General features: G+C 41.6%; 2 protein-coding genes across 5 annotated transcripts in view; both read right to left on the bottom strand.

Moving 5' to 3' along the window:
- The window catches only part of flt4 (fms related receptor tyrosine kinase 4), a 44585-nt gene extending 41749 nt beyond the window's left edge, over window positions 1–2836 (bottom strand). The window contains exon 1 of the mRNA XM_070962526.1: window positions 2630–2836. Within this exon, the coding sequence (XP_070818627.1) occupies window positions 2630–2687 (58 nt within the window). The 5' untranslated portion in view covers window positions 2688–2836. The remainder of the gene's footprint in view (window positions 1–2629) is intronic.
- Window positions 2837–6384: 3548 nt separating this feature from the next.
- On the bottom strand, window positions 6385–24057 carry trim105 (tripartite motif containing 105). Of its 4 annotated transcripts, none has more exons than XM_070963487.1 (7): window positions 23966–24048; window positions 23080–23428; window positions 9384–9479; window positions 8471–8704; window positions 8305–8318; window positions 8037–8152; window positions 6391–7780 (listed from the first exon to the last, which is right to left on the bottom strand). In XM_070963487.1, the coding sequence occupies exons 2-7, from the start codon at window positions 23368–23370 to the stop codon at window positions 7221–7223; spliced, it is 1311 nt and encodes a 436-aa protein (XP_070819588.1). In that variant the 5' UTR covers window positions 23371–23428; window positions 23966–24048; the 3' UTR covers window positions 6391–7220. The 4 variants fall into 4 exon arrangements, with proteins under 4 accessions (XP_070819590.1, XP_070819589.1, XP_070819588.1 ...); XM_070963490.1 differs by having other exon boundaries at window positions 23080–23475; window positions 23966–24042; XM_070963489.1 differs by lacking the exon at window positions 8305–8318 and having other exon boundaries at window positions 6385–7780; window positions 8457–8704; window positions 23080–23475; window positions 23966–24057.
- Between the last annotated feature and the right edge of the window lie 922 nt (window positions 24058–24979).

Here is a 24979-nt window from a genome sequence, read left to right as displayed (position 1 = left end):
CAAGCCAAAGATCATTCGGCTGTAGAGCTCAGCTTTAAAAAAAAAAAAAAAGATTCACTGCTTTCATATGCAGCTTATTTGACTGGGGAGGTTTTCAATGGCCAATTATGCTTCAACAAAACCAAGGAAATTAAGAGGCGAAGAATCAATCAGTGATTCACAATTCATTTTAATAGATCGTGTACCACTGACATTTCATCAAGATCCTTCTTTAAATGAGACTGACTCTCTAAAGCAGCATACTAAATGTTTTGAAACCAGCATAATTCAAACCAGAGACAGAGTGAGACAGGAAGATGGTAGAAAATGGCTCAGGGTAAAAACCCAAAGCTCCATAAATGCAGCTGCTGTGTAAATTATATCCTCTCCCCCAAAAATGACAATGACTTCTGCGCTGGCGGGTCTACAATCCACTCTCCCTCAATCTTCCCCTGCGATCATAGTAATGTGAAGCCAGTGCTCTCTTCACGTTTGCATCAAACTCGAATCGGAAGCTTCTTTTTAAAGTCTTACATTTGCGTTTTGCGGAAAAGAATTTGTGGGTTAAAAAGTTAAGACAAACCTTCAGACTATAGACAAATCTGAACATTTCACAATAGGAAATATTTAATCTTTCAGACTTTCAAGAGGTTATTCCACAAGAGATTCCTTAAAGTAAGAGCACGGACAAAAGGTAAATTGCTGCGTTCAAGGGTCATTTCTTTGGACTTGTGTCGTGCTCTGCATTCATGAAGGAAGAAAAGACTGAAAAGACACATTTCACAGAAATTGTACATCCCCAGTATGTCAAGACATGTGGTCAACCTAAAAAAATGATAAGAAAAATTTAATGTTAATTGCTCTCTGAAATTTAATATCCCGAACGTTCTTTTCTCTCACATCTGTGCTTTAATGTGCCACTCAATCTCACGGGTAGACACTGCGAGGCTGTAATTGAAAATTGTGCCTCTGCAATATGAAGCTAGTGAATCCTTCTGCCTCCAGGACAGTTCTGTGATATTGCACTTCCACTGAGCATCAAGGGGGGCTTGTATCGCTGAAGTAACAGGTCTGCAAGTAAGTTTTTCAACAGACAGCACCACACATGCGCTAATAAGCACATCGGGTGTGTGTGATGACAGAGACGTCAGACAGAGCTTTACAGTTCCAACATACACATTGTGGATTGATGGGAAACTGTTTTCTCTTTGTTTTGAATACTGTGAAAGTTTGGACTGAGCCTTAAAGGAAAATGCTGCCAGGTGAACAGAGGAGAGGGACCTCAGACTCAACACCATTTGTCACACATTATAAAATCTACCATTACTGAGACTTGATGATGTTCGCTGAGGCCAGTGGTACCCCTGAAATGAATTTTGTGATGCCATTAGCCCTCATTCCTCTCTGAAAATAGAAAACCACTTGACCAACTGTTTATCTGCTCCTCCAAATCTATGTGACCCACCCAGCACAGCTCAGTGAGATATATGAAAGGAGCGCGAGTCATCCCTCCACCCCGGAGTCATGATTCGGGTAGACATATGGCGGCTGCCCCTCACAAAAGTATTCCCTGTTCTTTATGAACAGCTGCTCAGCCGCAATCAGAGATGAACAACTCAAATGTACACATTCAGTCATTGGGAAAAACTGCAAACAACCTCAGCCATACTCCCACATAACATAGTCAATCAGAGGGCCCGGTGTCAAGTATCTGATGTAAAATAGTGCAGCGAAAACAATGTGCTTTAGATTTATTAGTCTCTAGTCTCAGTTTTGTGAATTTGACACACAAGTGAATAAAAAGCACATGTGGAGGCAGATCACACTGAAAATAACCCAGAGATTCTTGAAACCAGTCAGTTTGGACTGGATGAAAGCGAGATTCTGTCACCTTTCGCTTCCTCTGCACAAATAAGAGTTCATGAATAGAGCACTGAGAGATTTGAAGGGATCTGACCCCCCCCCCCCCCAACCCCCCGCCCCCCCTCCTCCTCCACATGTCAGTCCAGTCTGGATCAGTCAACTCTCCTCCCGCTCTTCCTCCGCAAAATGTGACCTACATACATAAACTATGATGTGTCACTCAAGCTCAACTTAACACAATCTGCTCTTTCGTTGCTCCGTCCTTAGTTTAGTATCACCAATTAACAACTGCATCTTTATCAAAGACACAACAACAGCATGCCTCCCCCTAGTGCCTATCTGCATGTCTTGGAGACTCTCATTCCTTATGAATTCAGGCCCATATTGAGAGCAAACTTAAAAAAAACATGTATGCGTGATGAATGGTGTGCGTAAAATATGGCCCAAAAAACGGGTGCATCCAGAAGGGATTCACTGAAGGGTTTCTTGAATTTGACTAATGCATCAGCTCTAAAGCACTGTAGAAACATCCTGCTCTATTTACGATTAATAAAACAGAGTATACTGAAAGGCTTAAGTTCGGGATCTACCTGGCTTCCGTTTAAGACCGCAGCTTGACATGAATAAAACTTTGAGCCTCTAGAAATAGAACTTCAGTCGACCTCGGATCATTTATTTTCTGCAAGTCAGTGTAAACAGTCCACTCGACCTTTCCCTTCATAAAAAAAAAAAAAAAAAAAAAAACTTGCGCTCCAAACTTTCATACTCACTGTGGAAGTCTCCTCACCTGAGGCATACGCTATTCCAATCCAAGTCCGACAGAAAAACGTAAAATCTGTCTTCATCTCCAGATCTCCGGTCCAGAAGTGCAGACGCTTGAGCGGTGTTTCTTATAAAAGTCGCTTGTTTTAACGCAGATGGAGACAGTGGAGAGGTGCTTTGAATGAAAGTCCGTGGATGGGGAGGGGGAGGGAAACACTCAGGTGAACCTCGGCCAATCGATGCCTGCCTGGTCTGAGTGCTGGAGGAGAGGACAGAGGCGAAATGCTGAGGAAAGGAGGGGGAAAACGTATTTTTTCCTCGTTTTGTCAAAAGGATGCACAAGGCGCACAGAATAGGATTTACAACGATTTCCTTTTCCTTTGCTCGTGACTGGAGCGCATGCACACCCACCCATCCAGTTCATAAAACAAGCTGAATTGGAGGGGTGTGTGTCGGAGGGTGTGGGGTGTGTGTGTGTGTGTGTGTGTGGGGGGGGGGGGGGGGGGGGGGGGGGGGGGGCAGAGGGGTGGTCTCCCTAACACCCATGACAAATTTCCTTCCTGCGAGATCCCATTCGTTTCATCCTCTGCCTTAAAGACCTTTAGTAATCATATTGAACAGGGTGATATCTATTGCATGGCACAATAAGACACCACAAAGTACCACAAGAACTCTCTGAGCTCAGTGATGAGGGGATTATGATGCTCTGTAGCAGCTGTGGATTTCCATTTGCTGCTTTCCTGCCAAACTCTGATATTGATTTTAATTCTGTGGATATTTTTTCAAGGCATTTAAATCCCCCCTGACACGCAAAAAGCTCTGCAGGTAATCCTAACACCATCAGAAATTCTTATAAAGCCACCGCAGGAATACAGGAAAAGGAAGTGAACACATACCACAGTTAGATAGACACGGCCTCAGGAGCAGTATAAGCAGAACACTGTGTGATATTCTCTCCGCTGGTCATCTGTGTTTAATCCATCCAATCTACCTAGTCCATAACTCTTCTGTAATGTCAGTGCAATTTTATCAGGTCAAACGTCAGCCATTAATTTGAGGTAGAATAAGTTATCTTCTGTGATTATGAACACAAATTCTTCTCCCAATTCAACAAACTAATGCTGAGCAGAGGTGCCTTGGGGGGAAGCTTACGATTAAATGTCTGTAATTATTCTGCCAAAGGGTCAAATGCAACAATGCGTGCAATGAAACTAAAGTGTGCAGAGTTCTTCCAGCCTTATCCAAGTCCTGTTAACCCCGTCCGCCCACACATCCATCCTCCTCAGGGAATCTTCAGAGTGTGAATGAAAATCATGTACTAAGAGGGCAACATGCCCATGGCGAGGCACTATCAGCCCAGTTTTATTTTACAGAGAGGGGTTTTGAAAATTGAAAACCCATGTACCGTATACATTCAGATATAAAAAAAATCACAGAGTACAAGAGACCTGCACACACACACGCAGATGGAGCTTCGGGTGTAGCTGTGTGTTTCATTCATTTTCATTGGAGGTCCAGTCAAACCTCTTACGGAGCCACAGAAAAACCAGCAAGCCCAAAACAAGCCAATTAAATCAGCCTCAGACAGGTCTGCTTTCCAGCACCATGAGTGTGCTCTAAAATCAATGGGAACCTATGCTCTCTCTGCACTTAGCAATCCATTACAACTATAATAACACAAGTTGATTCAAGACTCCTTCCTAGCTGTTGAACACCAGTCCGGCTGTCAGCCAACAGCAAGTGTCGATTAGAGGAAAGAGCAAAAAAAATCTTAATATGATTATGTTATTCTCAACAATTTCTGAGCCACGGAGAAGCGGACATCAGGAGTGTGTGGAATAACAAGGAGTCCAAGGATCATTGCATGTTATTGTGGGCATGTGCTGCTCCCCAGATCCCTCACGGCAATCCACCTCTCTGACCTTAAAACACAATGTTGTGATTGAATGGTTGTAATTAAAATGTTCTCCTGGTTTTGGCCCCACAACGCCGTCGGCTTCAGAGGAAAATAAGCACACTAAATCGTGCTGATAACAAACAAAGCAATATCCAGGGAGTTGCCAAATCTCATTACATTATATAAAACAGATAAGGTCATAAACACACCAAAAACACTTGAGTGGCCAATAAAATAATAAACTGCACACATAAGCATTCAGACGAGCCATTCAGACAACGGCGATAACAAACAATAGCCCTCATGCAGGATAGCATGATCGCCCCTGCTGTGTCAGATGAAAAGGTTTCAGTTCATAATTCTGCTGGCTCCTGAGAGACAACCGAGGACTCAAGGACCCGTCCTTGAAGTGCCAGCACTCCATCCGGCCCATCCTTGGGTCAGGAAACACATTACGGATCCACAGCTACTATCATAGGAAGGATGTGGAGCACACATACAACCCGCTCAAGTGTATGCACACAGGCCTGCGCACCACACAGCACTCTGCCAAGCTGCTTTGAAGTAGGCCTTGCTGTCACTTGTCAAGGTGCTTTTTTCTTGTTTTGTTTTGATGGAAGAAGCCAAAGTTTCTCATCATTTGTAGGTCATGTTCACTACCAGCACTTACGGCAAGCATCCCGATGAGCAGTAGTAGTAGTAGTGGCAGACTAGGCAACGCTGCTGCAAGCTTACATGTGCATTATTTACTAACTAATTAGCCATGAAGCTAATGCTCTGAGTGCTTTGACTGTCTTCCACATAAATGTAAGTCTAATCGCCATGCTCTTTTAGCTCTGCTTTAGTCGCACCAACTCCTGGGGGACATATCAGGCTCTTTAGCAGCTAAATGCTACATTTAGCTTTGTCTGAGGTTTGGAGCTGGGCAGGTAATGTGGGTTTATTACAGTCTTTGTTGTTGTTGTTGTTGTTGTTGTTGTTGTTGTTGTTGTTGTTGTTGTTGTTGTTGTTGTTGAAAAGAGCTGCACAGTTCATGAAAGCAGTGAGACTGAAATAAAGCATGAAAGTTGTGGGAGAGAAAGCAAAACAACTAGCTAAAAGATGCTAAAAGTTGCTGTAGAGCTCAGGTGGACTGTAGCTGGGTGAACGATTCTCCGAGGGTTCAATTCCTGTCACATTATATTTTGAATTTTCCCAGTTTTTAGCATAAAAATTATATTTTTTTTTTATATTTATATTGATTAGCGAAGCTTTAATTTTGAATGCCACTCATGAGGAAATTATAATATAGGCCTAAAGTTATATATCCCTTGTCAACCAAAAGGCACAGCTTTCAGAGAAGACACAGGCAATGAGAGCCTCATGCATATAGAGGCTGTCCTAATCTCTTCCTATTCGATATTCAGGACAGGCCCTCTTCAATTCACGACACTGATTTCAATCAAACTTTATAGGTCAAGGTCAGTGACTTGGGTGTCCTGTCATAAACGCACCCACTCTGTGCAGCCGCTGTGCAGGAAACCGTGCACGGGTCCCCCTGTGGTGCAGTTCATTGTGCCACCTCTCCAGTCTGCAGAGGCAGCAGCATCCTGCCTCAGCACCCCCCCAGGACAGCCCAGAGGCATCCCCACTGTCACTCTGTTTATCTGACCTTTAACCTGGCGAGAGGAAACAGGACGTCAGTGCTTTTGTGTGTTTGTAAAGATAACCGAGAGCCCGCCTGTTCTTGCTCTTTAAGTGTCAGAGACGGCTCAAGTATTCCAAACTGTTCGTAGCTGTGCATTCTGCTTTGATGATGCTTAATAACATCCTTGATTATTTCAAGTGAGGTCATGGAAGTGCACAGTGTCGCAGCTGCAGAAAAGGATCAAAGACGTTTATTTCAGAGAGAATAGATGATTTGGTTTATTGTTTGCATCAGCAGGTTTTACATGAACTGTTTGGGTCTTCATCAGAAAGTGATTGAACATGGAAGTGACATGCAGCGACAGCAATGTAAGATATTCTACAAAGAACTGCATTTTAATTGCTTCCTTGAGTGATTACAAAATTACAATGATCCTTAACTTCAAATGAAGGCGCATGTAATGTATATAAATGAATATACCAAAAATAACAAATTAACAGAAGCTGCTAGAAGTCAACTAAAGAACTGAGAAGGTGCAGTGAAGTCACATCTGGATGCTACTCAAACAACTCATCTGGGATAAAAACACAAGTTTCATTAAGGAAACACATTTAATCAAATGTAAAATCTCTGAGTGAAGTGCACTATCCCTTCGTACTGATTGACGGTGATTACAAGACACATTTTACGAGTGGGCCTAAGGACAGACTTGTGACTTGATGAGAGATAATTTATTCAGATTTCATTTGAAAGACCAACTTTAAGCATCTATTTGAGATATCTGGTTGTGAGGAACAGTCAAAATGTAATTTGATGCATCCAAGCTTCAAGATATTCAGTTCCAAACGGCTGAATGCCTATTTTTAATGTGTTTCTGCTGGTTTCTCCTGCAGTGAATGAGCCTCTTCACAATGATTACAGCACAATGGAAATTTGATATAGAGAATATGGAAAATTTCATAACATCTCATTTCACATTAAACGTGAAAATATCTGTACTGTCTTTTAATAGCGCGGTGATAACAGTCATTGGTCAATAAGTGATTGGACAGCTCTTACATTCTCAAACCCTTTTGAATGATTGTGCCCATGTTAGCCAGACAGAGCGACAGCAGGGTAATGAAGGAGTTTGACAGGCTGAGGTTTCTGGCTTCTGTCACTGATGCACGGGCTGAAGAAGGGGAACACCTTGCCCCTCGGCCCGTTGGTGAAAGAGTGCAGCAGGCTCATATCGTCAGCATTGTAGAAGGACACTCTCCTCTCCTCGCAGTCCAGGAACACCCCGAGCCTCTGAGGGGACGAGCCCAGATGCAGCCTCATCCAGGGCTGTGTGCCAGCTGAGTACTCGTTCCCATTGCGCAACCGCAGTGTCCAGTAGCCGCTTTCGGGGCTCAGCTTGATCCGAGCGTGCCTGTCTGCGGCCTCGGCGGCCACGCCCACGTCCCACTTGGGCTTGGAGGCCACTTCGACCTCCCAGTAGTGTCGGCCTGACTGGAAGCCCTGGGCGGCGAGGACGTTGACACACTGGAGGAAACGCTTGCTGTGGTCCAGATGTGGGATCATGGCGTTACATTCGACTGCCACTGTTTTGTCCCTGGAGATGTGGATGCTCGGGTGAGCTGTGTCGACGTCAAACGTTAATGGAGAAGGACCTTTGGGGTGAACCAATTCAATGAACGTTAACTGTGATAATAGTTTTTGTGATTAGATTCAACAGAGTGTCATGTTTTAAATGAAATTTTTATCCCATCAGGAGAGCAACGTCGTCATTACTGTCATTCTCTTACCACTTAATATCATACTCTTATATAGTACTACTATAGTACTTCTATAGTAATTTTCTCGTAATTACTCCATTGTTGAGGCAGAACCGGTTTTCAGCTGAAGCACATCAGAGGGAACAATTACCTGGCTTCAAAGACTTGAACATCTTTCTCCATGTGATGTACTGTAAGGGGGCCACGTATTTGCTACTGAAAGTGTTAACATCAAACTCTGGCACAGTATCCACCTGCACACATGGTCTGTCAAAAAAACAACGCAAACATACATTTCAGGGTCATTTATTCTCACTGCAAATAACGCTAAGTGGAAATGGAAATGTGGAAATCAGACAAGACAGCTGCAACAACGCCAAAAGCCATCAACCATTCATCACACTGACGCGAACACTTACCGTAGCTGTGGAAGCTAGACAGGAGGAAATGAAAGGAAAAGAACAATCACATTAACAACTGTCATCCCCAAATTGATGCAGAATTCAAAATTTAGATGACACTCTGGGTTTTATTTAAAGTTCAGATGTGGTTTACGTATTGACAGCTTGACGGCTGCTTTCTCACCTCAGTCAGCACGACGCTCTCAGTGGCGGCGCTAGCCTGCTTTAGCACTCTCAGATTGTCCTCCAGCTCCCTCACAGCCAGCTCGACGGCCTCCAGGTGGCGCTGCACTTTCTCCAGCTCCTCCTCCTGCTCTCTCCTCAGCTGCTCCAGCACGCAGGCCTCCTCATCCTGCAGGATCTGATGGAGAGCTCTGAATTCGCCTTTGACACGAGCCTGCAGATCTGCTCCGACTCTCTGCAACAGAGATGATGTTGCGGGTAGAGGACTTAACGCAGCATTTTGCTTTCTTTGCTTTACCTCATTTTCTCTGACTCCAGCTCTGTTGATGCCAAGTGGATTCATATACTAAAGCTCAAAATAACTTCTGAAAAACTACGCCTCTCCAGAGAGAGACAAACAAACGGTAATGAAGCTACATTTCACACACATCAAAGATCTGTGTGTCAAACAACGGCAGTGCGTCTAAGCAGGGATGGATTTCCTGTTGATCGTCTCAGCACAGCAACTAAACTCAAGTTCTTATCTTCCATCTGTCACACACACATTCGATGTGTTTTTGTTTTTGTCACATATGCCTGTGCACAGCTTGTCACATGGTGTACTGCAGTCTCATGAATTCAAACAAAATTTAATGCATGGTGGTGGTCTTTCTGCTGAAGCCAATCTGGCAGAATCGTTGCCATGCAAAAATAAGACTGTGTAAGAGTTAGGATGCACAGAACACGCAATTAAGGTCAGAAAGGCATCTATGCACCGAACCGCAACGCCATTATGTTTTACATATCAAGGCACAAACTGTCACTTACCACATGAGCAAACACCACTAAATATGCACAGTGACATACTGCAAACAGTCATTACTGAGGGACGTGTGCATTCTTATCTGCTAAGTGCTGCCATCCCTCCAGTGTACCTTTATGGTGTCCAGCTTGTCTTTGTCTCTGCGAATGCTGTTGATGAAGTCCTCCTTCTTCAGGCGATGGCTCTCAAAAGTCTCTTTAAGTTGTTTCTGTGCAGAAATATGCAAATCAAATCAGAGTAGGGACAGAAATGGTGACACACACAGAGACTGAGCAGAGAATCAAGGAACTCAACGTGCCCATTACTGAGTGAACAGAAAAAAAAAGACGACTGCCTCAAAATGTTGGGTGTTTTTTAGGCACAGGGTTTCTGTGTGTTGAGTCATTTTAATGTAAGATGTTTCTAATATATTGTCCACCTCATTTCCATATATGGATGAGCAAAAACAGGTCACAAACACCTCAAAATTGACTGCAACCAAGTGCAACAATGGCACAATCAACAGCTTTAAACAAACAGCTTAACATTTTTTTTATAAGTAGACTTTTATGTTTTCCTGACATCTTGTCATCTCTGTTGCTAGGCATCCAGTGGAGACTAGAAATAGCCCTACACATGAAGCCCCTTAAAACTGCCACTTGTATTTACACTTTACTTTCTGTAAGGATTAAACGCACAGGATGATATCATGTGTTGATCAGCGAGCTTGGCAGATGGATTTTATTACCTTTGGACAGAGCCAGGCGAGCCATTTCCCCCTGTTTCTAGGCTTTATGCTAAGCTAAGCTAACCGCCTGCTGACTATAGCCTTATACCTACTGGACATCTGCATCTGACTGCAAGACAGGAAAGAAGCCTACCTCCCAAAATATTAAAATACTTGTTGAAACACAAGCATAAAGTTGAATAAAAACCTTTCTTACACACTGTGTGTGTGTGTGTGTGTGTGTGTGTGTGTTTGTCTTTATCACATGGTGGGGTCCAGCACCTGACAGCACAGTCACAGTGTGGGGTCCAAAATCTTTGTGGGGTCCAAAATCCTGGACCCCACAACGATAACAGCTAATTCAGTGAAAAGAAGGTCAAAATAATGCCCTGTAAAGTTTTCAGGCATGACCTCACAATGCACTTTTACCAACACAGTGTGCTTAAGTGTGCTTAGCAGAAGTAACTCAGTATCGGCCTCTAGTGGTCGGGGCCGGTAATGCACAAGCACACTTTTCACACACACTCGGCTTACTGAGCATGCTCAAGCAGCCAAATTACAATTAGTCATCCTCAAACCAGGAAATACACGTGCAAGGCTTGCTCATCTTATCCTGATGTTAATTTCCCTGGGGAAATTTCGAAAGGACCATGGGGGCTACTGCCGGAGTGTGTAAATTATGACAATGCTAAAAGCGGCTAATGCCAAGCTAACATTAGCATGTCAAATAGCATATTGAAAAGATCTCAAACACCATTAGAATGCATTTAAGAATCATTTTACTGTAGGTTAGCATGTTAGCATTAGCATGCTAATCATTAGCATATTAGCACAACAACCTGATATGAAAAGTCAAACCTGTATGCACCAACAAGTTCATAGGACCTCATGTTAGCATTAGCCGCTGTTAGCATTGTGGCTAATGCTAACAGAACAATATCACTCATTACATTACTACCATTTCAAACTCACCAGTAATAGTAAGATAAGATTAGTGGCTCGTTATCAAGCCACTGCAGAGCTTGATGACGAGTTGATCATTTGAATCAGCCACATAGCTGCAGCTGAAGCTACATATGTGTTTGTGAGTGTGGCAGAGGAGTGCTCAGAGAAGGACTGAGGCTCAGAGGTTGCCACAGCAACTTGAGGTGGTTGCCATTGACGATAGGGGCCCCCCAGTCAGATAGACAGGGGCAGACAGAAACGTGGAGGGAAAACAGCCATTTTCTGCCTCTGCACTAGTCTCACATTTGGGCTTATGCTGACTTAACCGTAACTCCTATCAAAACAAGAACATGAACAAGAACATAGATGTAGAAAGCATAAAAGGCTCTCCTACAACAAGCTAAAATAATACTGTTTTTACTTGAAATAAGGCAATAAGAGTTGCTAATGTTACCATCACTTAGGACTGAACAATGTGACAATGGTCTGTAGTTCTGACAATATTCTGATATGGAATGACTGAGCCTGCTTCTGTATTTTACTCAATCCAAATTAGCCACAGTACAACCAAATATATTTAAACACCACATTTAATGCCACCAACATAGCTTGAGGGCCTATGCTATTTATACAATATAAGCAACTACAATATATACCAGACACAGCTTATAAAACAATCAGATACTACACTGAATGGGTTTTTATTCAACATAGTTTCACCTTATTACAGGGTAATTTGCTGCTCATTAGAAGAAAACTGTACTGCAATCTAGGGTGAAGCCATATCACTGTTATTAGAATTATTAGTTATTAGAAGAACAATGCATCTTTATTTTCCATTCTTATACCCTTGTTAGTCTTTCTTAGAGGGTAATTTGCTACACTTTACACAACGCAATGGTACCAAGTTGGAGGTAATGCAGGAATAGCCTTAACTTAAAATACACAAGAGTGTCAGCCATGTCCATCCTCACCTGCTCTACAATGCTGTAGTACTGACTCATACACAACAAAGCCTTTAACTGACCTTTTCTAGCAAGATTAAGCTCATCAACTTAAATCTATTAACCAAAATAACAGTAACCTTAACCAGTGCTTTCCTCGGGTAATGTAGCTACTGCTACATACATTAATAAAGGATATTCAGTCAAAAGTAATGTAACCTCAGAGGGAGAGAGAGAGAGAGCATCATTTAGTCGGCAATTTGAGGGATGATGAGGGGGGATGCCATCCCACTTGTTAACAAAATTACCACAATGCCTCCCCCTTGTAACCTGCCATCTCACCTCTCCGTCCCCTAGTAGTGGGCAGAGTGCAGGGGCAGAGGGGTTGTTTAGTTGAACATGTCAGTCTAGTCTGCTGACTCATCCTTTATCTGACTGAGTTTTGTGCAAGTTAGAATCTATGACCCTGACCATGGCTCTGGAAGATCAGTAGCCTACCTGTGCTGTGTATTGATAAATCCATGGCCCTGTAGTAGTAGACGGATTTGTGATTGCGCCCTTTTCTCTCAGTTCGGCCGTTCTGTTCATCTCGGATCTATAATATTCTCTAAATTAGCCTATGTACTATAAATACTTAAGTCTATACTATATTGTAGTCTATATAGTCTATCCTAGTGTCACCTTCATCCTGAAAATGACAAATAGCAACATGTATTTGCAGAAGAGTGAGAGGATCATTTACACACTGCTTCCTGTAGTATTCCTATAATATTGCTATAATATAGTGTTTGTTCTGCAATACACCAACAGGCCAAGCCACCTCTGTAACAAAATCCCACTGGACCATCCCCCCTGTTAAAAACTAACAAATCAACACCCCTCTTATGGTCAGCTTATAAATACAAAATAGCTTCCAATATTTTCTGTCATTTGATTAATTTTTTAATTAACCCTTATTATTTTTTACTATGGACATGTTTTTTGAAAACATTAACTAATACTGCAACATTGACTGTGGTGCCAAAGTGTGTTGCTAAATTAGCAAACTTAGATTTAGGATTTACAGTCAGTAGGTTGATAACTTCCTGTTAAACTGCCATGTACATTGTTCTCACCTCTTCCTTGCCTGGGAGCTCCAGTTGCCAAAGTGTTGCTGAGTCTGATATAGTAAAGACTGCCGCAATCCTCCAGTTTGGCCGAGTGTAATGTTAGCCACTTGGCCCGCTGAAGCGACTTGGGAGTTGTGAGGCCTGAAAAGTTCTCTCATCTCACTTTCCACTGCGCTGCGAGTAATGTTAGGTGCAGATGAGCCTGTTCTCTGGCACTCAATGGACAAGGACAAAGATGTGACAGTCTCAGGGGAAGATAAAATATTTCTTAAAACCCCAATGGCCTGCTGCAGCCTCATCTCTCCTGTCCATGCTGATCTGACCTGAACATGACCCTGGTCTAACTTCTCAGTCAATCAAAGTGCGATAAAATGACCTGCCTTCCATTTCCACTGTACTTCCTTTTCTATTATACTCTGTCCCTCACACATACATACATCTTCTTCTTATATACATATATTATTCAAAATATTAAATATACATTGGCCACATGTGCATGAGAGCAAAATGTATGAATTTGTGAGTGAAAATATCTAAATATGAGTGTTATGGACAAGGGTTCGAACTGGAGCCACACAAACCACCAGGAAACAGAGAGAGTTCTTAATTAATTCAATATTAAGATTGAATTGAATTATTTTTTCTTAACATAATGATGATGATGATGATGATGATGATGATGATTGCCATGGTTCTAAATGAAGAAACATGTTATAGTAAATGGTGAAACAACATGAATTCAGCTTTCAAAATGTATGAATGTGTCGGTGAAAATATATGAATATGAGAGTAAAATGTATGAATGTGTGAGTAAAAATATATAAATCCATCCATCCATTTTTTATGCCGCTTATCTCTTTTGGGGTCGCGGGGTAAAAATATATAAATATGAAAATAAAAATGTGTTGGTGTAAGAATGAAAATAAATTAATGTGAGAGTAAAAATATGTGTCTGTGAAAGGACAGTACGTGAGAGGGCCTGAATGAATTATGGCTTGCACAGCCCCTCATAAGATTGCGTTGGCGGACGGCGGAGTCCTACAGACGACAGCATTACCACCCTTACAGGATGTGCTCACTATACAAAACAAGCGCTCCTTGACCCGACTCACGTGAGGAGCTAACGTGGAGAGAAGCAATTTACGTGGGCGTGTTGGTGTGTGCGGATGGCTGGGACAAGTGTCTGTGAAAAGGTAAGTTGTGCTACGTGAACATTAAGATACGAGTGAATTACCACAGTTATCATTTCTTGCTAGTAACAGAGGTGGTTACGTTTTCAAACAGTTAGTAAGCCAACTGGAGGGACAGCTACGTTATGCTACCGAGGTCAAGCTAGCTGGCTAATTGGCTAGCTGGCTAATTGGCTAACAGTGTGGTCGCTGCTGGCACGTGTCAGGTTAAAACGGTGGTTAGTATGGTCAGTTTCATCATTGCTTCAATTAATAAAACACTAAACAAGTGTGTGATTAATGTAACTCAAGGAGGGATTCATTCTGATTTGACATGAAATTAATGGTGAAAGTGTGGCTTGACAACGAGACAGGCCAGCTTATTTTTGACGGCCCTGCGGCTGATTTATTAATAAAGAGGTCCTTCAATAAACTAATGCATTTGTCCATAATGACAAAAAAAATGTCAACTTCCCAAAAACTGCTGTAAAAACATATTCATATTTTCTTCCACTTTAGATGATTCAATATTTTTCAACTACTTCGGCCTGAAATATACATATCAAATATTAATTATATTTTGGGGATTTTAACCCTTTAGATGCCAGTATCCACTGTTTTTTTTATAGAAAAAAAAAACAAAGCTAAAATGATTTCCAGATAATACATTTCAAGAATTATTTGATTATTATCATTATTATTCTTAGGCCCTGAGATGGGTCAATGATTGGCAGCAACATTAATTTTGACTCCACTCTCTTCGAGTGGAAGAGAGATTGTTGACGGTGCATATTGGCATGAATGTGAACATTATTTTAAGTTTTGCCTGGTTCAGGATAGCATTGCACTCTCGGGTAAAGGTTACTCTATACCACAGGTCTCAAACTCATTCCACAAAGGGCCGAGTGGCTGAAGGTTTTCTTCAACCAAGCAGCAGCACACCAGACTTGACTCATTTCATGAGCTGATCTCAGTCTTCAGACAGCTGATTGGTCAGACTGCATCCTCTTGATTGGTTGGAGGAAAAACCTGCAGCCACACGGCCCTTTGTGGAATGAGTTTGAGATGCCTGCTCTATACAATGTAGTAAAAGGTTTATTTACCTTAACTTCACCTCTCTCACACACTTGTCGGTGTCTTGTAGTTGTGGAGTACACACCAAGGGAATAGTATTGTACAGCTGCAATGCTAAATCGGTCAATCGATAATTATCGATAATTAAATGATTATTAAATTAGAAAAAAAAACAACTGACACTTTATGGACCAAGCAACTAATCAGTTAATTGAGAAAATAATCAACATCGATTAATTGATGATGAAAATAATTGTTAGTTGCAGCCCTATAATATTGTACACATGCAGTTACATTACTGTCACTTTTCTCTCCATGAACTACTTATTATCTTTTGTTCTGCCTGTAGTCATTGTAGTTGAGTTGAAATGATGTTAAACTTATTCTTCAGGTTGGACAGTTGACTGCCAGTGCCTCCTCTGAGGCTGAACTCTCCACATCTGCCGAAGAGGCCCCTCAGGGATCTCCATGCTCCCAGATGCAGGTACAGATTTTTGTCTGAATTGTGTTACATGTCTTTAAGTTGCTCTTACTTTAGTTTTTAAGCTGTTTCTCTATGAATAATTGTTGAAGTGTGTGCACTTGAAGGTACATTTTGGCTGTGTTAAGGTCAGTGTAAGCACATGCTGGTTTTGGTCATTTAATGTAGTTCAGTCTCTCGCAGACACACTTGTCAGGTCTCATGTAGTTGTGGGGTCCAGTCTTTGGGCTTTTAGAAACACCTCTCGCACACACACTTGTCAGGTCTCATGTAGTTGTGGGGTCCACGCCAAGTGAATAATATTGTGCATATTTAATTACATTCATTTCATTTTTGTGTCCATAAACTTAAAAAACTCCATGTATGACACATGTCCTTGAATCTGAGGTCAGTTTGCCTTTTATTAGTCAAAGCAGCAGTTGGTCACAGGTCAGTTTATCCTGCCAGACTTCACCTTTACTTGTTCTTGAGTGAGGAGGTTCCAGTTAGGGGACATATTTATGACAGAAATCAGAGCCAACTTGAAAGTATCAAAAGTAAGAATGATTATGAGTCAGATACAGGAAACATTTCAACATTTTGTCTTTTGTTCTGCCTGTAGTCATTGTAGTTGAGTTGAAATGATGTTAAACTTATTCTTCAGGTTGGACAGTTGACTGCCAGTGCCTCCTCTGAGGCTGAACTCTCCACATCTGCCGAACAGGCCCCTCAGGGATCTCCATGCTCCAAAATGCAGGAACTGATTTTTGTCTGAATTGTTTTACATGTCTTTAAGTTGCTCTTACTTTAGTTTTTAAGCTGTTTCTCTATGAATAATTGTTGAAGTGTGTGCACTTGAAGGTACATTTTGGCTGTGTTAAGGTCAGTGTAAGCACATGCTGGTTTTGGTCATTTAATGTAGTTCAGTCTCTTGCAGACACACTTGTCAGGTCTCATGTAGTTGTGGGGTCCAGTCTTTGGGCTTTTAGAAACACCTCTCGCACACACACTTGTCAGGTCTCATGTAGTTGTGGGGTCCAGTCTTTGGGCTTTTAGAAACACCTCTTGCACACACACTTGTCAGGTCTCATGTAGTTGTGGGGTCCACGCCAAGTGAATAATATTGTGCATATTTAATTACATTCATTTCATTTTTGTGTCCATAAACTTAAAAAACTCCATGTATGACACATGTCCTTGAATCTGAGGTCAGTTTGCCTTTTATTAGTCAAAGCAGCAGTTGGTCACAGGTCAGTTTATCCTGCCAGACTTCACCTTTACTTGTTCTTGAGTGAGGAGGTTCCAGTTAGGGGACGTATTTATGACAGAAATCAGAGCCAACTTGAAAGTATCAAAAGTAAGAATGATTATGAGTCAGATACAGGAAACATTTCAACATTTTGTCTTTTGTATCTGTCTGTAGTCATTGTAGTTGAGTTGAAATGATGTTAAACTTATTCTTCAGGTTGGACAGTTGACTGCCAGTGCCTCCTCTGAGGCTGAACTCTCCACATCTGCCGAACAGGCCCCTCAGGGATCTCCATGCTCCCAGATGCAGGTACAGATTTTTGTCTGAATTGTTTTACATGTCTTTTGGTTGTTCTTACTTTAGTTTTTAAGCTTTTAATTGTTGAAGTGTTTGCACTTGAAGGTACATTTTGGCTGTGTTAAGGTCAGTGTAAGCACATGCTGGTTTTGGTCTTTTAATGTAGTTCAGTCTCTCGCAGACACACTTGTCAGGTCTCGTAGTTGTGGGGTCCAGTCTTTGGGCTTTTAGACACACCTCGCACACACACTTGTCAGGTCTCATGTAGTTGTGGGGTCCACGCCAAGTGAATAATATTGTGCATATTTAATTACATTCATTTCATTTTTGTGTCTATAAACTTAAAAAACTCCATGTATGACACATGTCCTTGAATCTGAGGTCAGTTTGCCTTCTACTAGTCAAAGCAGCAGTTGGTCACAGGTCAGTTTATCCTGCCAGACTTCACCTTTACTTGTTCTTGAGTGAGGAGGTTCCAGTTAGGGGACATATTTATGACAGAAATCAGAGCCAACTTGAAAGTTTCAAAAGTAAGAATGATTATGAGTCAGATACAGGAAACATTTCAACATTTTGTCTTTTGTATCTGCCTGTAGTCATTGTAGTTGAGTTGAAATGATGTTAAACTTATTCTTCAGGTTGGACAGTTGACTGCCAGTGCCTCCTCTGAGGCTGAACTCTCCACATCTGCCGAACAGGCCCCTCAGGGATCTCCATGCTCCCAGATGCAGGTACAGATTTTTGTCTGAATTGTTTTACATGTCTTTAAGTTGCTCTTACTTTAGTTTTTAAGCTGTTTCTCTATGAATAATTGTTGAAGTGTTTGCACTTGAAGGTACATTTTGGCTGTGTTAAGGTCAGTGTAAGCACATGCTGGTTTTGGTCATTTAATGTAGTTCAGTCTCTCGCAGACACACTTGTCAGGTCTCTTGTAGTTGTGGGGTCCAGTCTTTGTGCTTTTAGAAACACCTCTCGCACACACACTTGTCAGGTCTCTTGTAGTTGTGGGGTCCAGTCTTTGGGCTTTTAGACACACCTCGCACACACACTTGTCAGGTCTCATGTAGTTGTGGGGTCCACGCCAAGTGAATAATATTGTGCATATTTAATTACATTCATTTCATTTTTGTGTCCATAAACTTAAAAAACTCCATGTATGACACATGTCCTTGAATCTGAGGTCAGTTTGCCTTTTATTAGTCAAAGCAGCAGTTGGTCACAGGTCAGTTTATCCTGCCAGACTTCACCTTTACTTGTTCTTGAGTGAGGAGGTTCCAGTTAGGGGACATATTTATGACAGAAATCAGAGCCAACTTGAAAGTATCAAAAGTAAGAATGATTATGAGTCAGATACAGGAAACATTTCAACATTTTGTCTTTTGTATCTGTCTGTAGTCATTGTAGTTGAGTTGAAATGATGTTAAACTTATTCTTCAGGTTGGACAGTTGACTGCCAGTGCCTCCTCTGAGGCTGAACTCTCCACATCTGCCGAACAAGCCCCTCAGGGATCTCCATGCTCCCAGATGCAGGTACAGATTTTTGTCTGAATTGTTTTACATGTCCTTTGGTTGTTATTACTTTAGTTTTTAAGCTTTTAATTGTTGAAGTGTTTGCACTTGAAGGTACATTTTGGCTGTGTTAAGGTCAGTGTAAGCACATGCTGGTTTTGGTCTTTTAATGTAGTTCAGTCTCTCGCAGACACACTTGTCAGGTCTCTTGTAGTTGTGAGGTCCAGTCTTTGGGCTTTTAGACACACCTCTCACACACACTTGTCAGGTCTCATGTAGTTGTGGGGTCCACGCCAAGTGAATAATATTGTGCATATTTAATTACATTCATTTCATTTTTGTGTCTATAAACTTAAAAAACTCCATGTATGACACATGTCCTTGAATCTGAGGTCAGTTTGCCTTCTACTAGTCAAAGCAGCAGTTGGTCACAGGTCAGTTTATCCTGCCAGACTTCACCTTTACTTGTTCTTGAGTGAGGAGGTTCCAGTTAGGGGACATATTTATGACAGAAATCAGAGCCAACTTGAAAGTTTCAAAAGTAAGAATGATTATGAGTCAGATACAGGAAACATTTCAACATTTTGTCTTTTGTATCTGCCTGTAGTCATTGTAGTTGAGTTGAAATGATGTTAAACTTATTCTTCAGGTTGGACAGTTGACTGCCAGTGCCTCCTCTGAGGCTGAACTCTCCACATCTGCCGAACAGGCCCCTCAGGGATCTCCATGCTCCCAGATGCAGGTACAGATTTTTGTCTGAATTGTTTTACATGTCTTTAAGTTGCTCTTACTTTAGTTTTTAAGCTGTTTCTCTATGAATAATTGTTGAAGTGTTTGCACTTGAAGGTACATTTTGGCTGTGTTAAGGTCAGTGTAAGCACATGCTGGTTTTGGTCATTTAATGTAGTTCAGTCTCTCGCAGACACACTTGTCAGGTCTCTTGTAGTTGTGGGGTCCAGTCTTTGGGCTTTTAGAAACACCTCTCGCAGACACACTTGTCAGGTCTCATGTAGTTGTGGGGTCCAGTCTTTGTGCTTTTAGAAACACCTCTCGCACACACACTTGTCAGGTCTCATGTAGTTGTGGGGTCCACGCCAAGTGAATAATATTGTGCATATTTAATTACATTCATTTCATTTTTGTGTCCATAAACTTAAAAAACTCCATGTATGACACATGTCCTTGAATCTGAGGTCAGTTTGCCTTTTATTAGTCAAAGCAGCAGTTGGTCACAGGTCAGTTTATCCTGCCAGACTTCACCTTTACTTGTTCTTGAGTGAGGAGGTTCCAGTTAGGGGACATATTTATGACAGAAATCAGAGCCAACTTGAAAGTATCAAAAGTAAGAATGATTATGAGTCAGATACAGGAAACATTTCAACATTTTGTCTTTTGTATCTGTCTGTAGTCATTGTAGTTGAGTTGAAATGATGTTAAACTTATTCTTCAGGTTGGACAGTTGACTGCCAGTGCCTCCTCTGAGGCTGAACTCTCCACATCTGCCGAACAAGCCCCTCAGGGATCTCCATGCTCCCAGATGCAGGTACAGATTTTTGTCTGAATTGTTTTACATGTCCTTTGGTTGTTATTACTTTAGTTTTTAAGCTTTTAATTGTTGAAGTGTTTGCACTTGAAGGTACATTTTGGCTGTGTTAAGGTCAGTGTAAGCACATGCTGGTTTTGGTCTTTTAATGTAGTTCAGTCTCTCGCAGACACACTTGTCAGGTCTCTTGTAGTTGTGAGGTCCAGTCTTTGGGCTTTTAGACACACCTCTCGCACACACACTTGTCAGGTCTCATGTAGTTGTGGGGTCCACGCCAAGTGAATAATATTGTGCATATTTAATTACATTCATTTCATTTTTGTGTCTATAAACTTAAAAAACTCCATGTATGACACATGTCCTTGAATCTGAGGTCAGTTTGCCTTTTATTAGTCAAAGCAGCAGTTGGTCACAGGTCAGTTTATCCTGCCAGACTTCACCTTTACTTGTTCTTGAGTGAGGAGGTTCCAGTTAGGGGACATATTTATGACAGAAATCAGAGCCAACTTGAAAGTTTCAAAAGTAAGAATGATTATGAGTCAGATACAGGAACCATTTCAACATTTTGTCTTTTGTATCTGCCTGTAGTCATTGTAGTTGAGTTGAAATGATGTTAAATTTATTCTTCAGGTTGGACAATTGACTGCCAGTGCCTCCTCTGAGGCTTATTGAGGTTTTGCTTCAAATGTGAATGACTGCTCAAAGTGAGAATGTTAGTGTGAAATAAAACACTACACGTTGTTGTTTTCAATAAAGAAACATTTGCACATAGCAAGCCTATCCACCTCCATTTGCACCGACTAACCGATAAAGCATCGTTTGTGCTTAATTTGTAAATCAGGAGACTGTTGTTCTGGCAGTTCAGGTGTAGACAAAAACTCTCGGAATGCATCAAAAATCCACAGTGCCTTGACCACATTGGGCAGTTTCACAAGTGCTCACTGTTAAAACTAACCAAAGCTGTCATTACAAACAAGGGATTAGGTATTTACTTTTATTAATCAGAGCATCAAAATCAGCAGAGGAGGTGTGTAAAAACAGCTGTTTGCAGCTCTCTCTCATTGATTGCCCTTCATTCCACTTGTTTTCCTTCTGTTTGTGGATTGCACACAATGGGAGGAAATGGAATCAGGGCTAAAAGACCTATTAAAAAACACAAAACTGAACATATTGTGTCTGTCTATGGATCCCTTCCACTTTATACTATGGACAGTATTGCATCCACACAAGAACCCCCTAATTTGTCCTTGGCCTTTGTTCCTCAAAAAACACTATCATGGAGAAATACAAATGTTTATACTTTTTTATCGAATGTTTTACAGGTCGCCAAACTTTTAAGAATGTGGGAGAAAGAGGATGTCCGTGCTGTTGAAGCACATGATGTTCTTCATCACTTCATGTCGTGTCCCTGGGAAAAGCGACTGTGATAAGTGTTTTATTGTTGTTATTGTTTGTTTTATTGTTGTTTGGTCAAACCTGCGCTCTGGTATTTTTGTTCAAGACTTTTAACATTTTAATAATTGCATACAAAAGTGTAAATAAAGATTTTGATGTTTAAGATTCATCCAACAACATAAGTTGTGGAGCAATCTGTTAAATTCAGCAAAATTAAAAAATACAGGACTGTACTGGTAATACAGCAACACGTGTGTAGAGAGTCTGAAGAACCTTGGTCTGACAGTTTTCATTAATAATACTTTTATGAGACTGATGTTGTTACAAAGTCTTGGGACTTTTGTCCTGTAATAATGACGACTTTAAATCGTGATACCTTTTATGAGTTCTTAATACAAGGTTTCGTATTGAAGCAAATTCTAATCATGAATTATATCCCAGAGCTCTAATCTATAGTAAGGTTTTAATGCTCAGAACATAATGACAAGACAGTGGTTGGCATGTATGGCTGTTAAAAGTTTACTATTTACACAATTGACCACAGCAGGTTAAAAGACTAACAATATAATAATACTGTAGTAGCACAAATAGTTCTTAAGACTTAATCAATATTGTATTGAATTCCAAATACTTAACCTAAGAACCTTAATTTTTTCATAACTTACCAGGCTCCAGCAGATGAATGTCATGTTCCACAAAGTAAGTTTAACCTGACTGTGTGTTAAACCCACAAAGACAGAAAACCCAGACAGTGTGTATATTGACCCCACTTATGACTAAAACCCTGACAAGTCCCCACACGGCTGGATCTGGTCAGGTGAAGGAATTTACTTTGTCTAATTGATAATTTGAAGTGACAGCTGTGTTGGTATCCACTACAGGATACTGCCTGATTTTTTTCAGTGCTGTACAACCTTCAGAAAGGGTGGATCCCACATTGCATGTTCTTGTCTTGTGTCCTTACAACGTAACAAAGACAAGGCTGTGTGTGTGTGTGTGTGTGTGTGTGTGTGTGTGTGTACGTGTAGGATTCCAGTACACAGGATTTATTAGAGGAATTTTGGACTGGATTATATTAAAGAGTACAGGTGGTTTATTATTCTGTGTGCATTGGTTCCCCTGCTGTGGTTAAGTTATATATCCTGTCATATAAAGTAATCTAAAAGGGAGTGGAGAGTGAACCTTGCCCGGAGCAATTCAAGCGAGATATGTTCAGGGTGGAACTACAGGAAAGTACAAATAAACACAGATGTGGACTGAAACGTACAATACAACTGTCAAAGGTTACAGGACGCTCATTTGTAATTGATTAGTTTACGTTGGAGCAGGAGGTTGTTTGTATTGATAGCCAAACACTTATTAACACTTTCCAGATGACCAAGAGTATGGCGATCAAGGTTAAACTCACCTCTAGGTTCTTGATGTAAGTTTCCGAAGTGGTCACCCTGACCTTCTCCACCATGGCTGTCACAAGGTAGTTTGTTTGAAACTGCTTGGAGGTGAACTCCTTGCGGCACTGTGGGCAGCTTACAGGGCCTTGGGTTCCCCTCCAGTACCTGGAGATGCAGGGTCTGCAGAAGTGGTGCAGACAGGCCAACATGACAGGCTCTCGGAAAAGGTCGCAGCATATGGCACATGTCAGGTCCTCTCTCAGGCTGCCTTTGGAAGATGTGGCGGCGGTGGCGGCCGCAGCAGCCATGGCGAAGGGTAATTTCCACAAGCAAGTCTGTCCACACTGAGGAAGCGAGAGCAAAAGCCTGGGGGTCGGGAGGTCGAGAGGCCGGGAGAGAGAAACGCTCCCCTTCTGAGGACAGATCACAGTGAGACAGATATGTCCAGTCAGCTGAAATTAAATATGCATACATAAAAACTTGACATTGTTCAGAAGCCACTTCCTGTTGTGCAACTCGCTTTATTAAGTTAACCAGTGACTAGATGTGATCCAGCAGAGCTTCCCATCTGAAGTCCAGCACAACAACAAATCGGTGCACGCAACCCTGCACATGCCCCTATGAATTCACTTCAAGTGTAAACGACGGCGGTCAATGTTAATCAAGGAGAGCACGGGTGGAAATCAGGTGATTTATCACGGGACTCCATAAGCTAGCTAGTGATTTGTATTGTCAAAGCAACGTTTGGTCAGATGTGTTGTTTAGCTTTGACCTGCCATGAAGTCTGACAGCGCTCAGCCGAGCCGCCTCTGAACAGCCTATTTAAGCGACGTCGAGCAAAACCTGTGAAAAGCTCTTACACGGTGACAATTATCAACTTTTAGCTCAGACTTATGAACCTACTTTGTCTGCTGTTCGGAGATTTACGAGTCCAAATACTTCAAAGTCCCTCCATCCGCTCTGTAGTCTCTCGGCTGCTGTTAGGGGAGAAAACGTACTGCGCATGTGCCAACTGTAGACGTGCCTTTGATTGGTCCGCATGTTTCACGGCGAACAGCCGCAGGAAGTGAATTAATGCGGTCGGTTAGTCTTTTCTCATCTACGTTTAATTCGTGTTCTGTGTCGCTTTGCACTGAACACAACTGTGAACAAAAGCCTCATTTCCATACTACTGCAAATTAGCCACAGTCTTGCCACAGGCATCGCCGTCAGGTTAACCCATAACAAGTTCCAATAACTACAAGTTTTGACTTTCCACAACAAAAAGTCTGCAATATGTTATGATTATTTCCCATCTTATTATATTTTGTGAATTTGATCTCACTACATGGTGGTTTAACTGTTTGAAAAGCTTTCTCCTCCATGATAGCCAAAACTCCTTTATTATAATGTGATTTAAAGGACCCCTCCAGCAGTTTATTCACTGCACTTTTGCAGAGTTGGCAGACTTTCAAGAGAGTTTCAAAATCAAAGCAACAGTTAGATATCCTAACTTATTTTTTGTCAATAACTGCATCCTACAATTCCCATAATTAAATTCGAGAGTGTCTTTCATTTGACCTTTCCTGCCTCTAAATGTCCAGTGTGCAACAGGCTTTTTGGCCAAAAAGTATTGGTGTCCAAACCCTGATGACATCATCGGGGTTATTTCTATTTCAGACTTTAGAAAGGTCCCATTAGATCCACAGTAGACATCATACAACTGTTTTGATAATACTGATAAGTGAAGTGCACTTGTAATTAGAAGAAGAAGAAGAAGAAGAAGAAGAAGAAGAAGAAGAAGACTCACTTTATTAATCACACACACAACACAACATGCATATGCCATGCTTTTGGTGAAATTATTTCCTCCGCATTTAACTCATCATTCCTCCACGGCAGACCAGGAGCGGTGGGCTGTCAGCCGACAGCGGCGCC

The sequence above is a fragment of the Chaetodon trifascialis genome, chromosome 5 (assembly GCF_039877785.1).
Source record: "Chaetodon trifascialis isolate fChaTrf1 chromosome 5, fChaTrf1.hap1, whole genome shotgun sequence".
In the NCBI taxonomy this organism is placed as follows: Eukaryota; Metazoa; Chordata; class Actinopteri; order Chaetodontiformes; family Chaetodontidae; genus Chaetodon; species Chaetodon trifascialis.
Note: the sequence above shows the minus strand (reverse complement) of the source record. Positions and strands in the feature narration are given on the sequence as shown.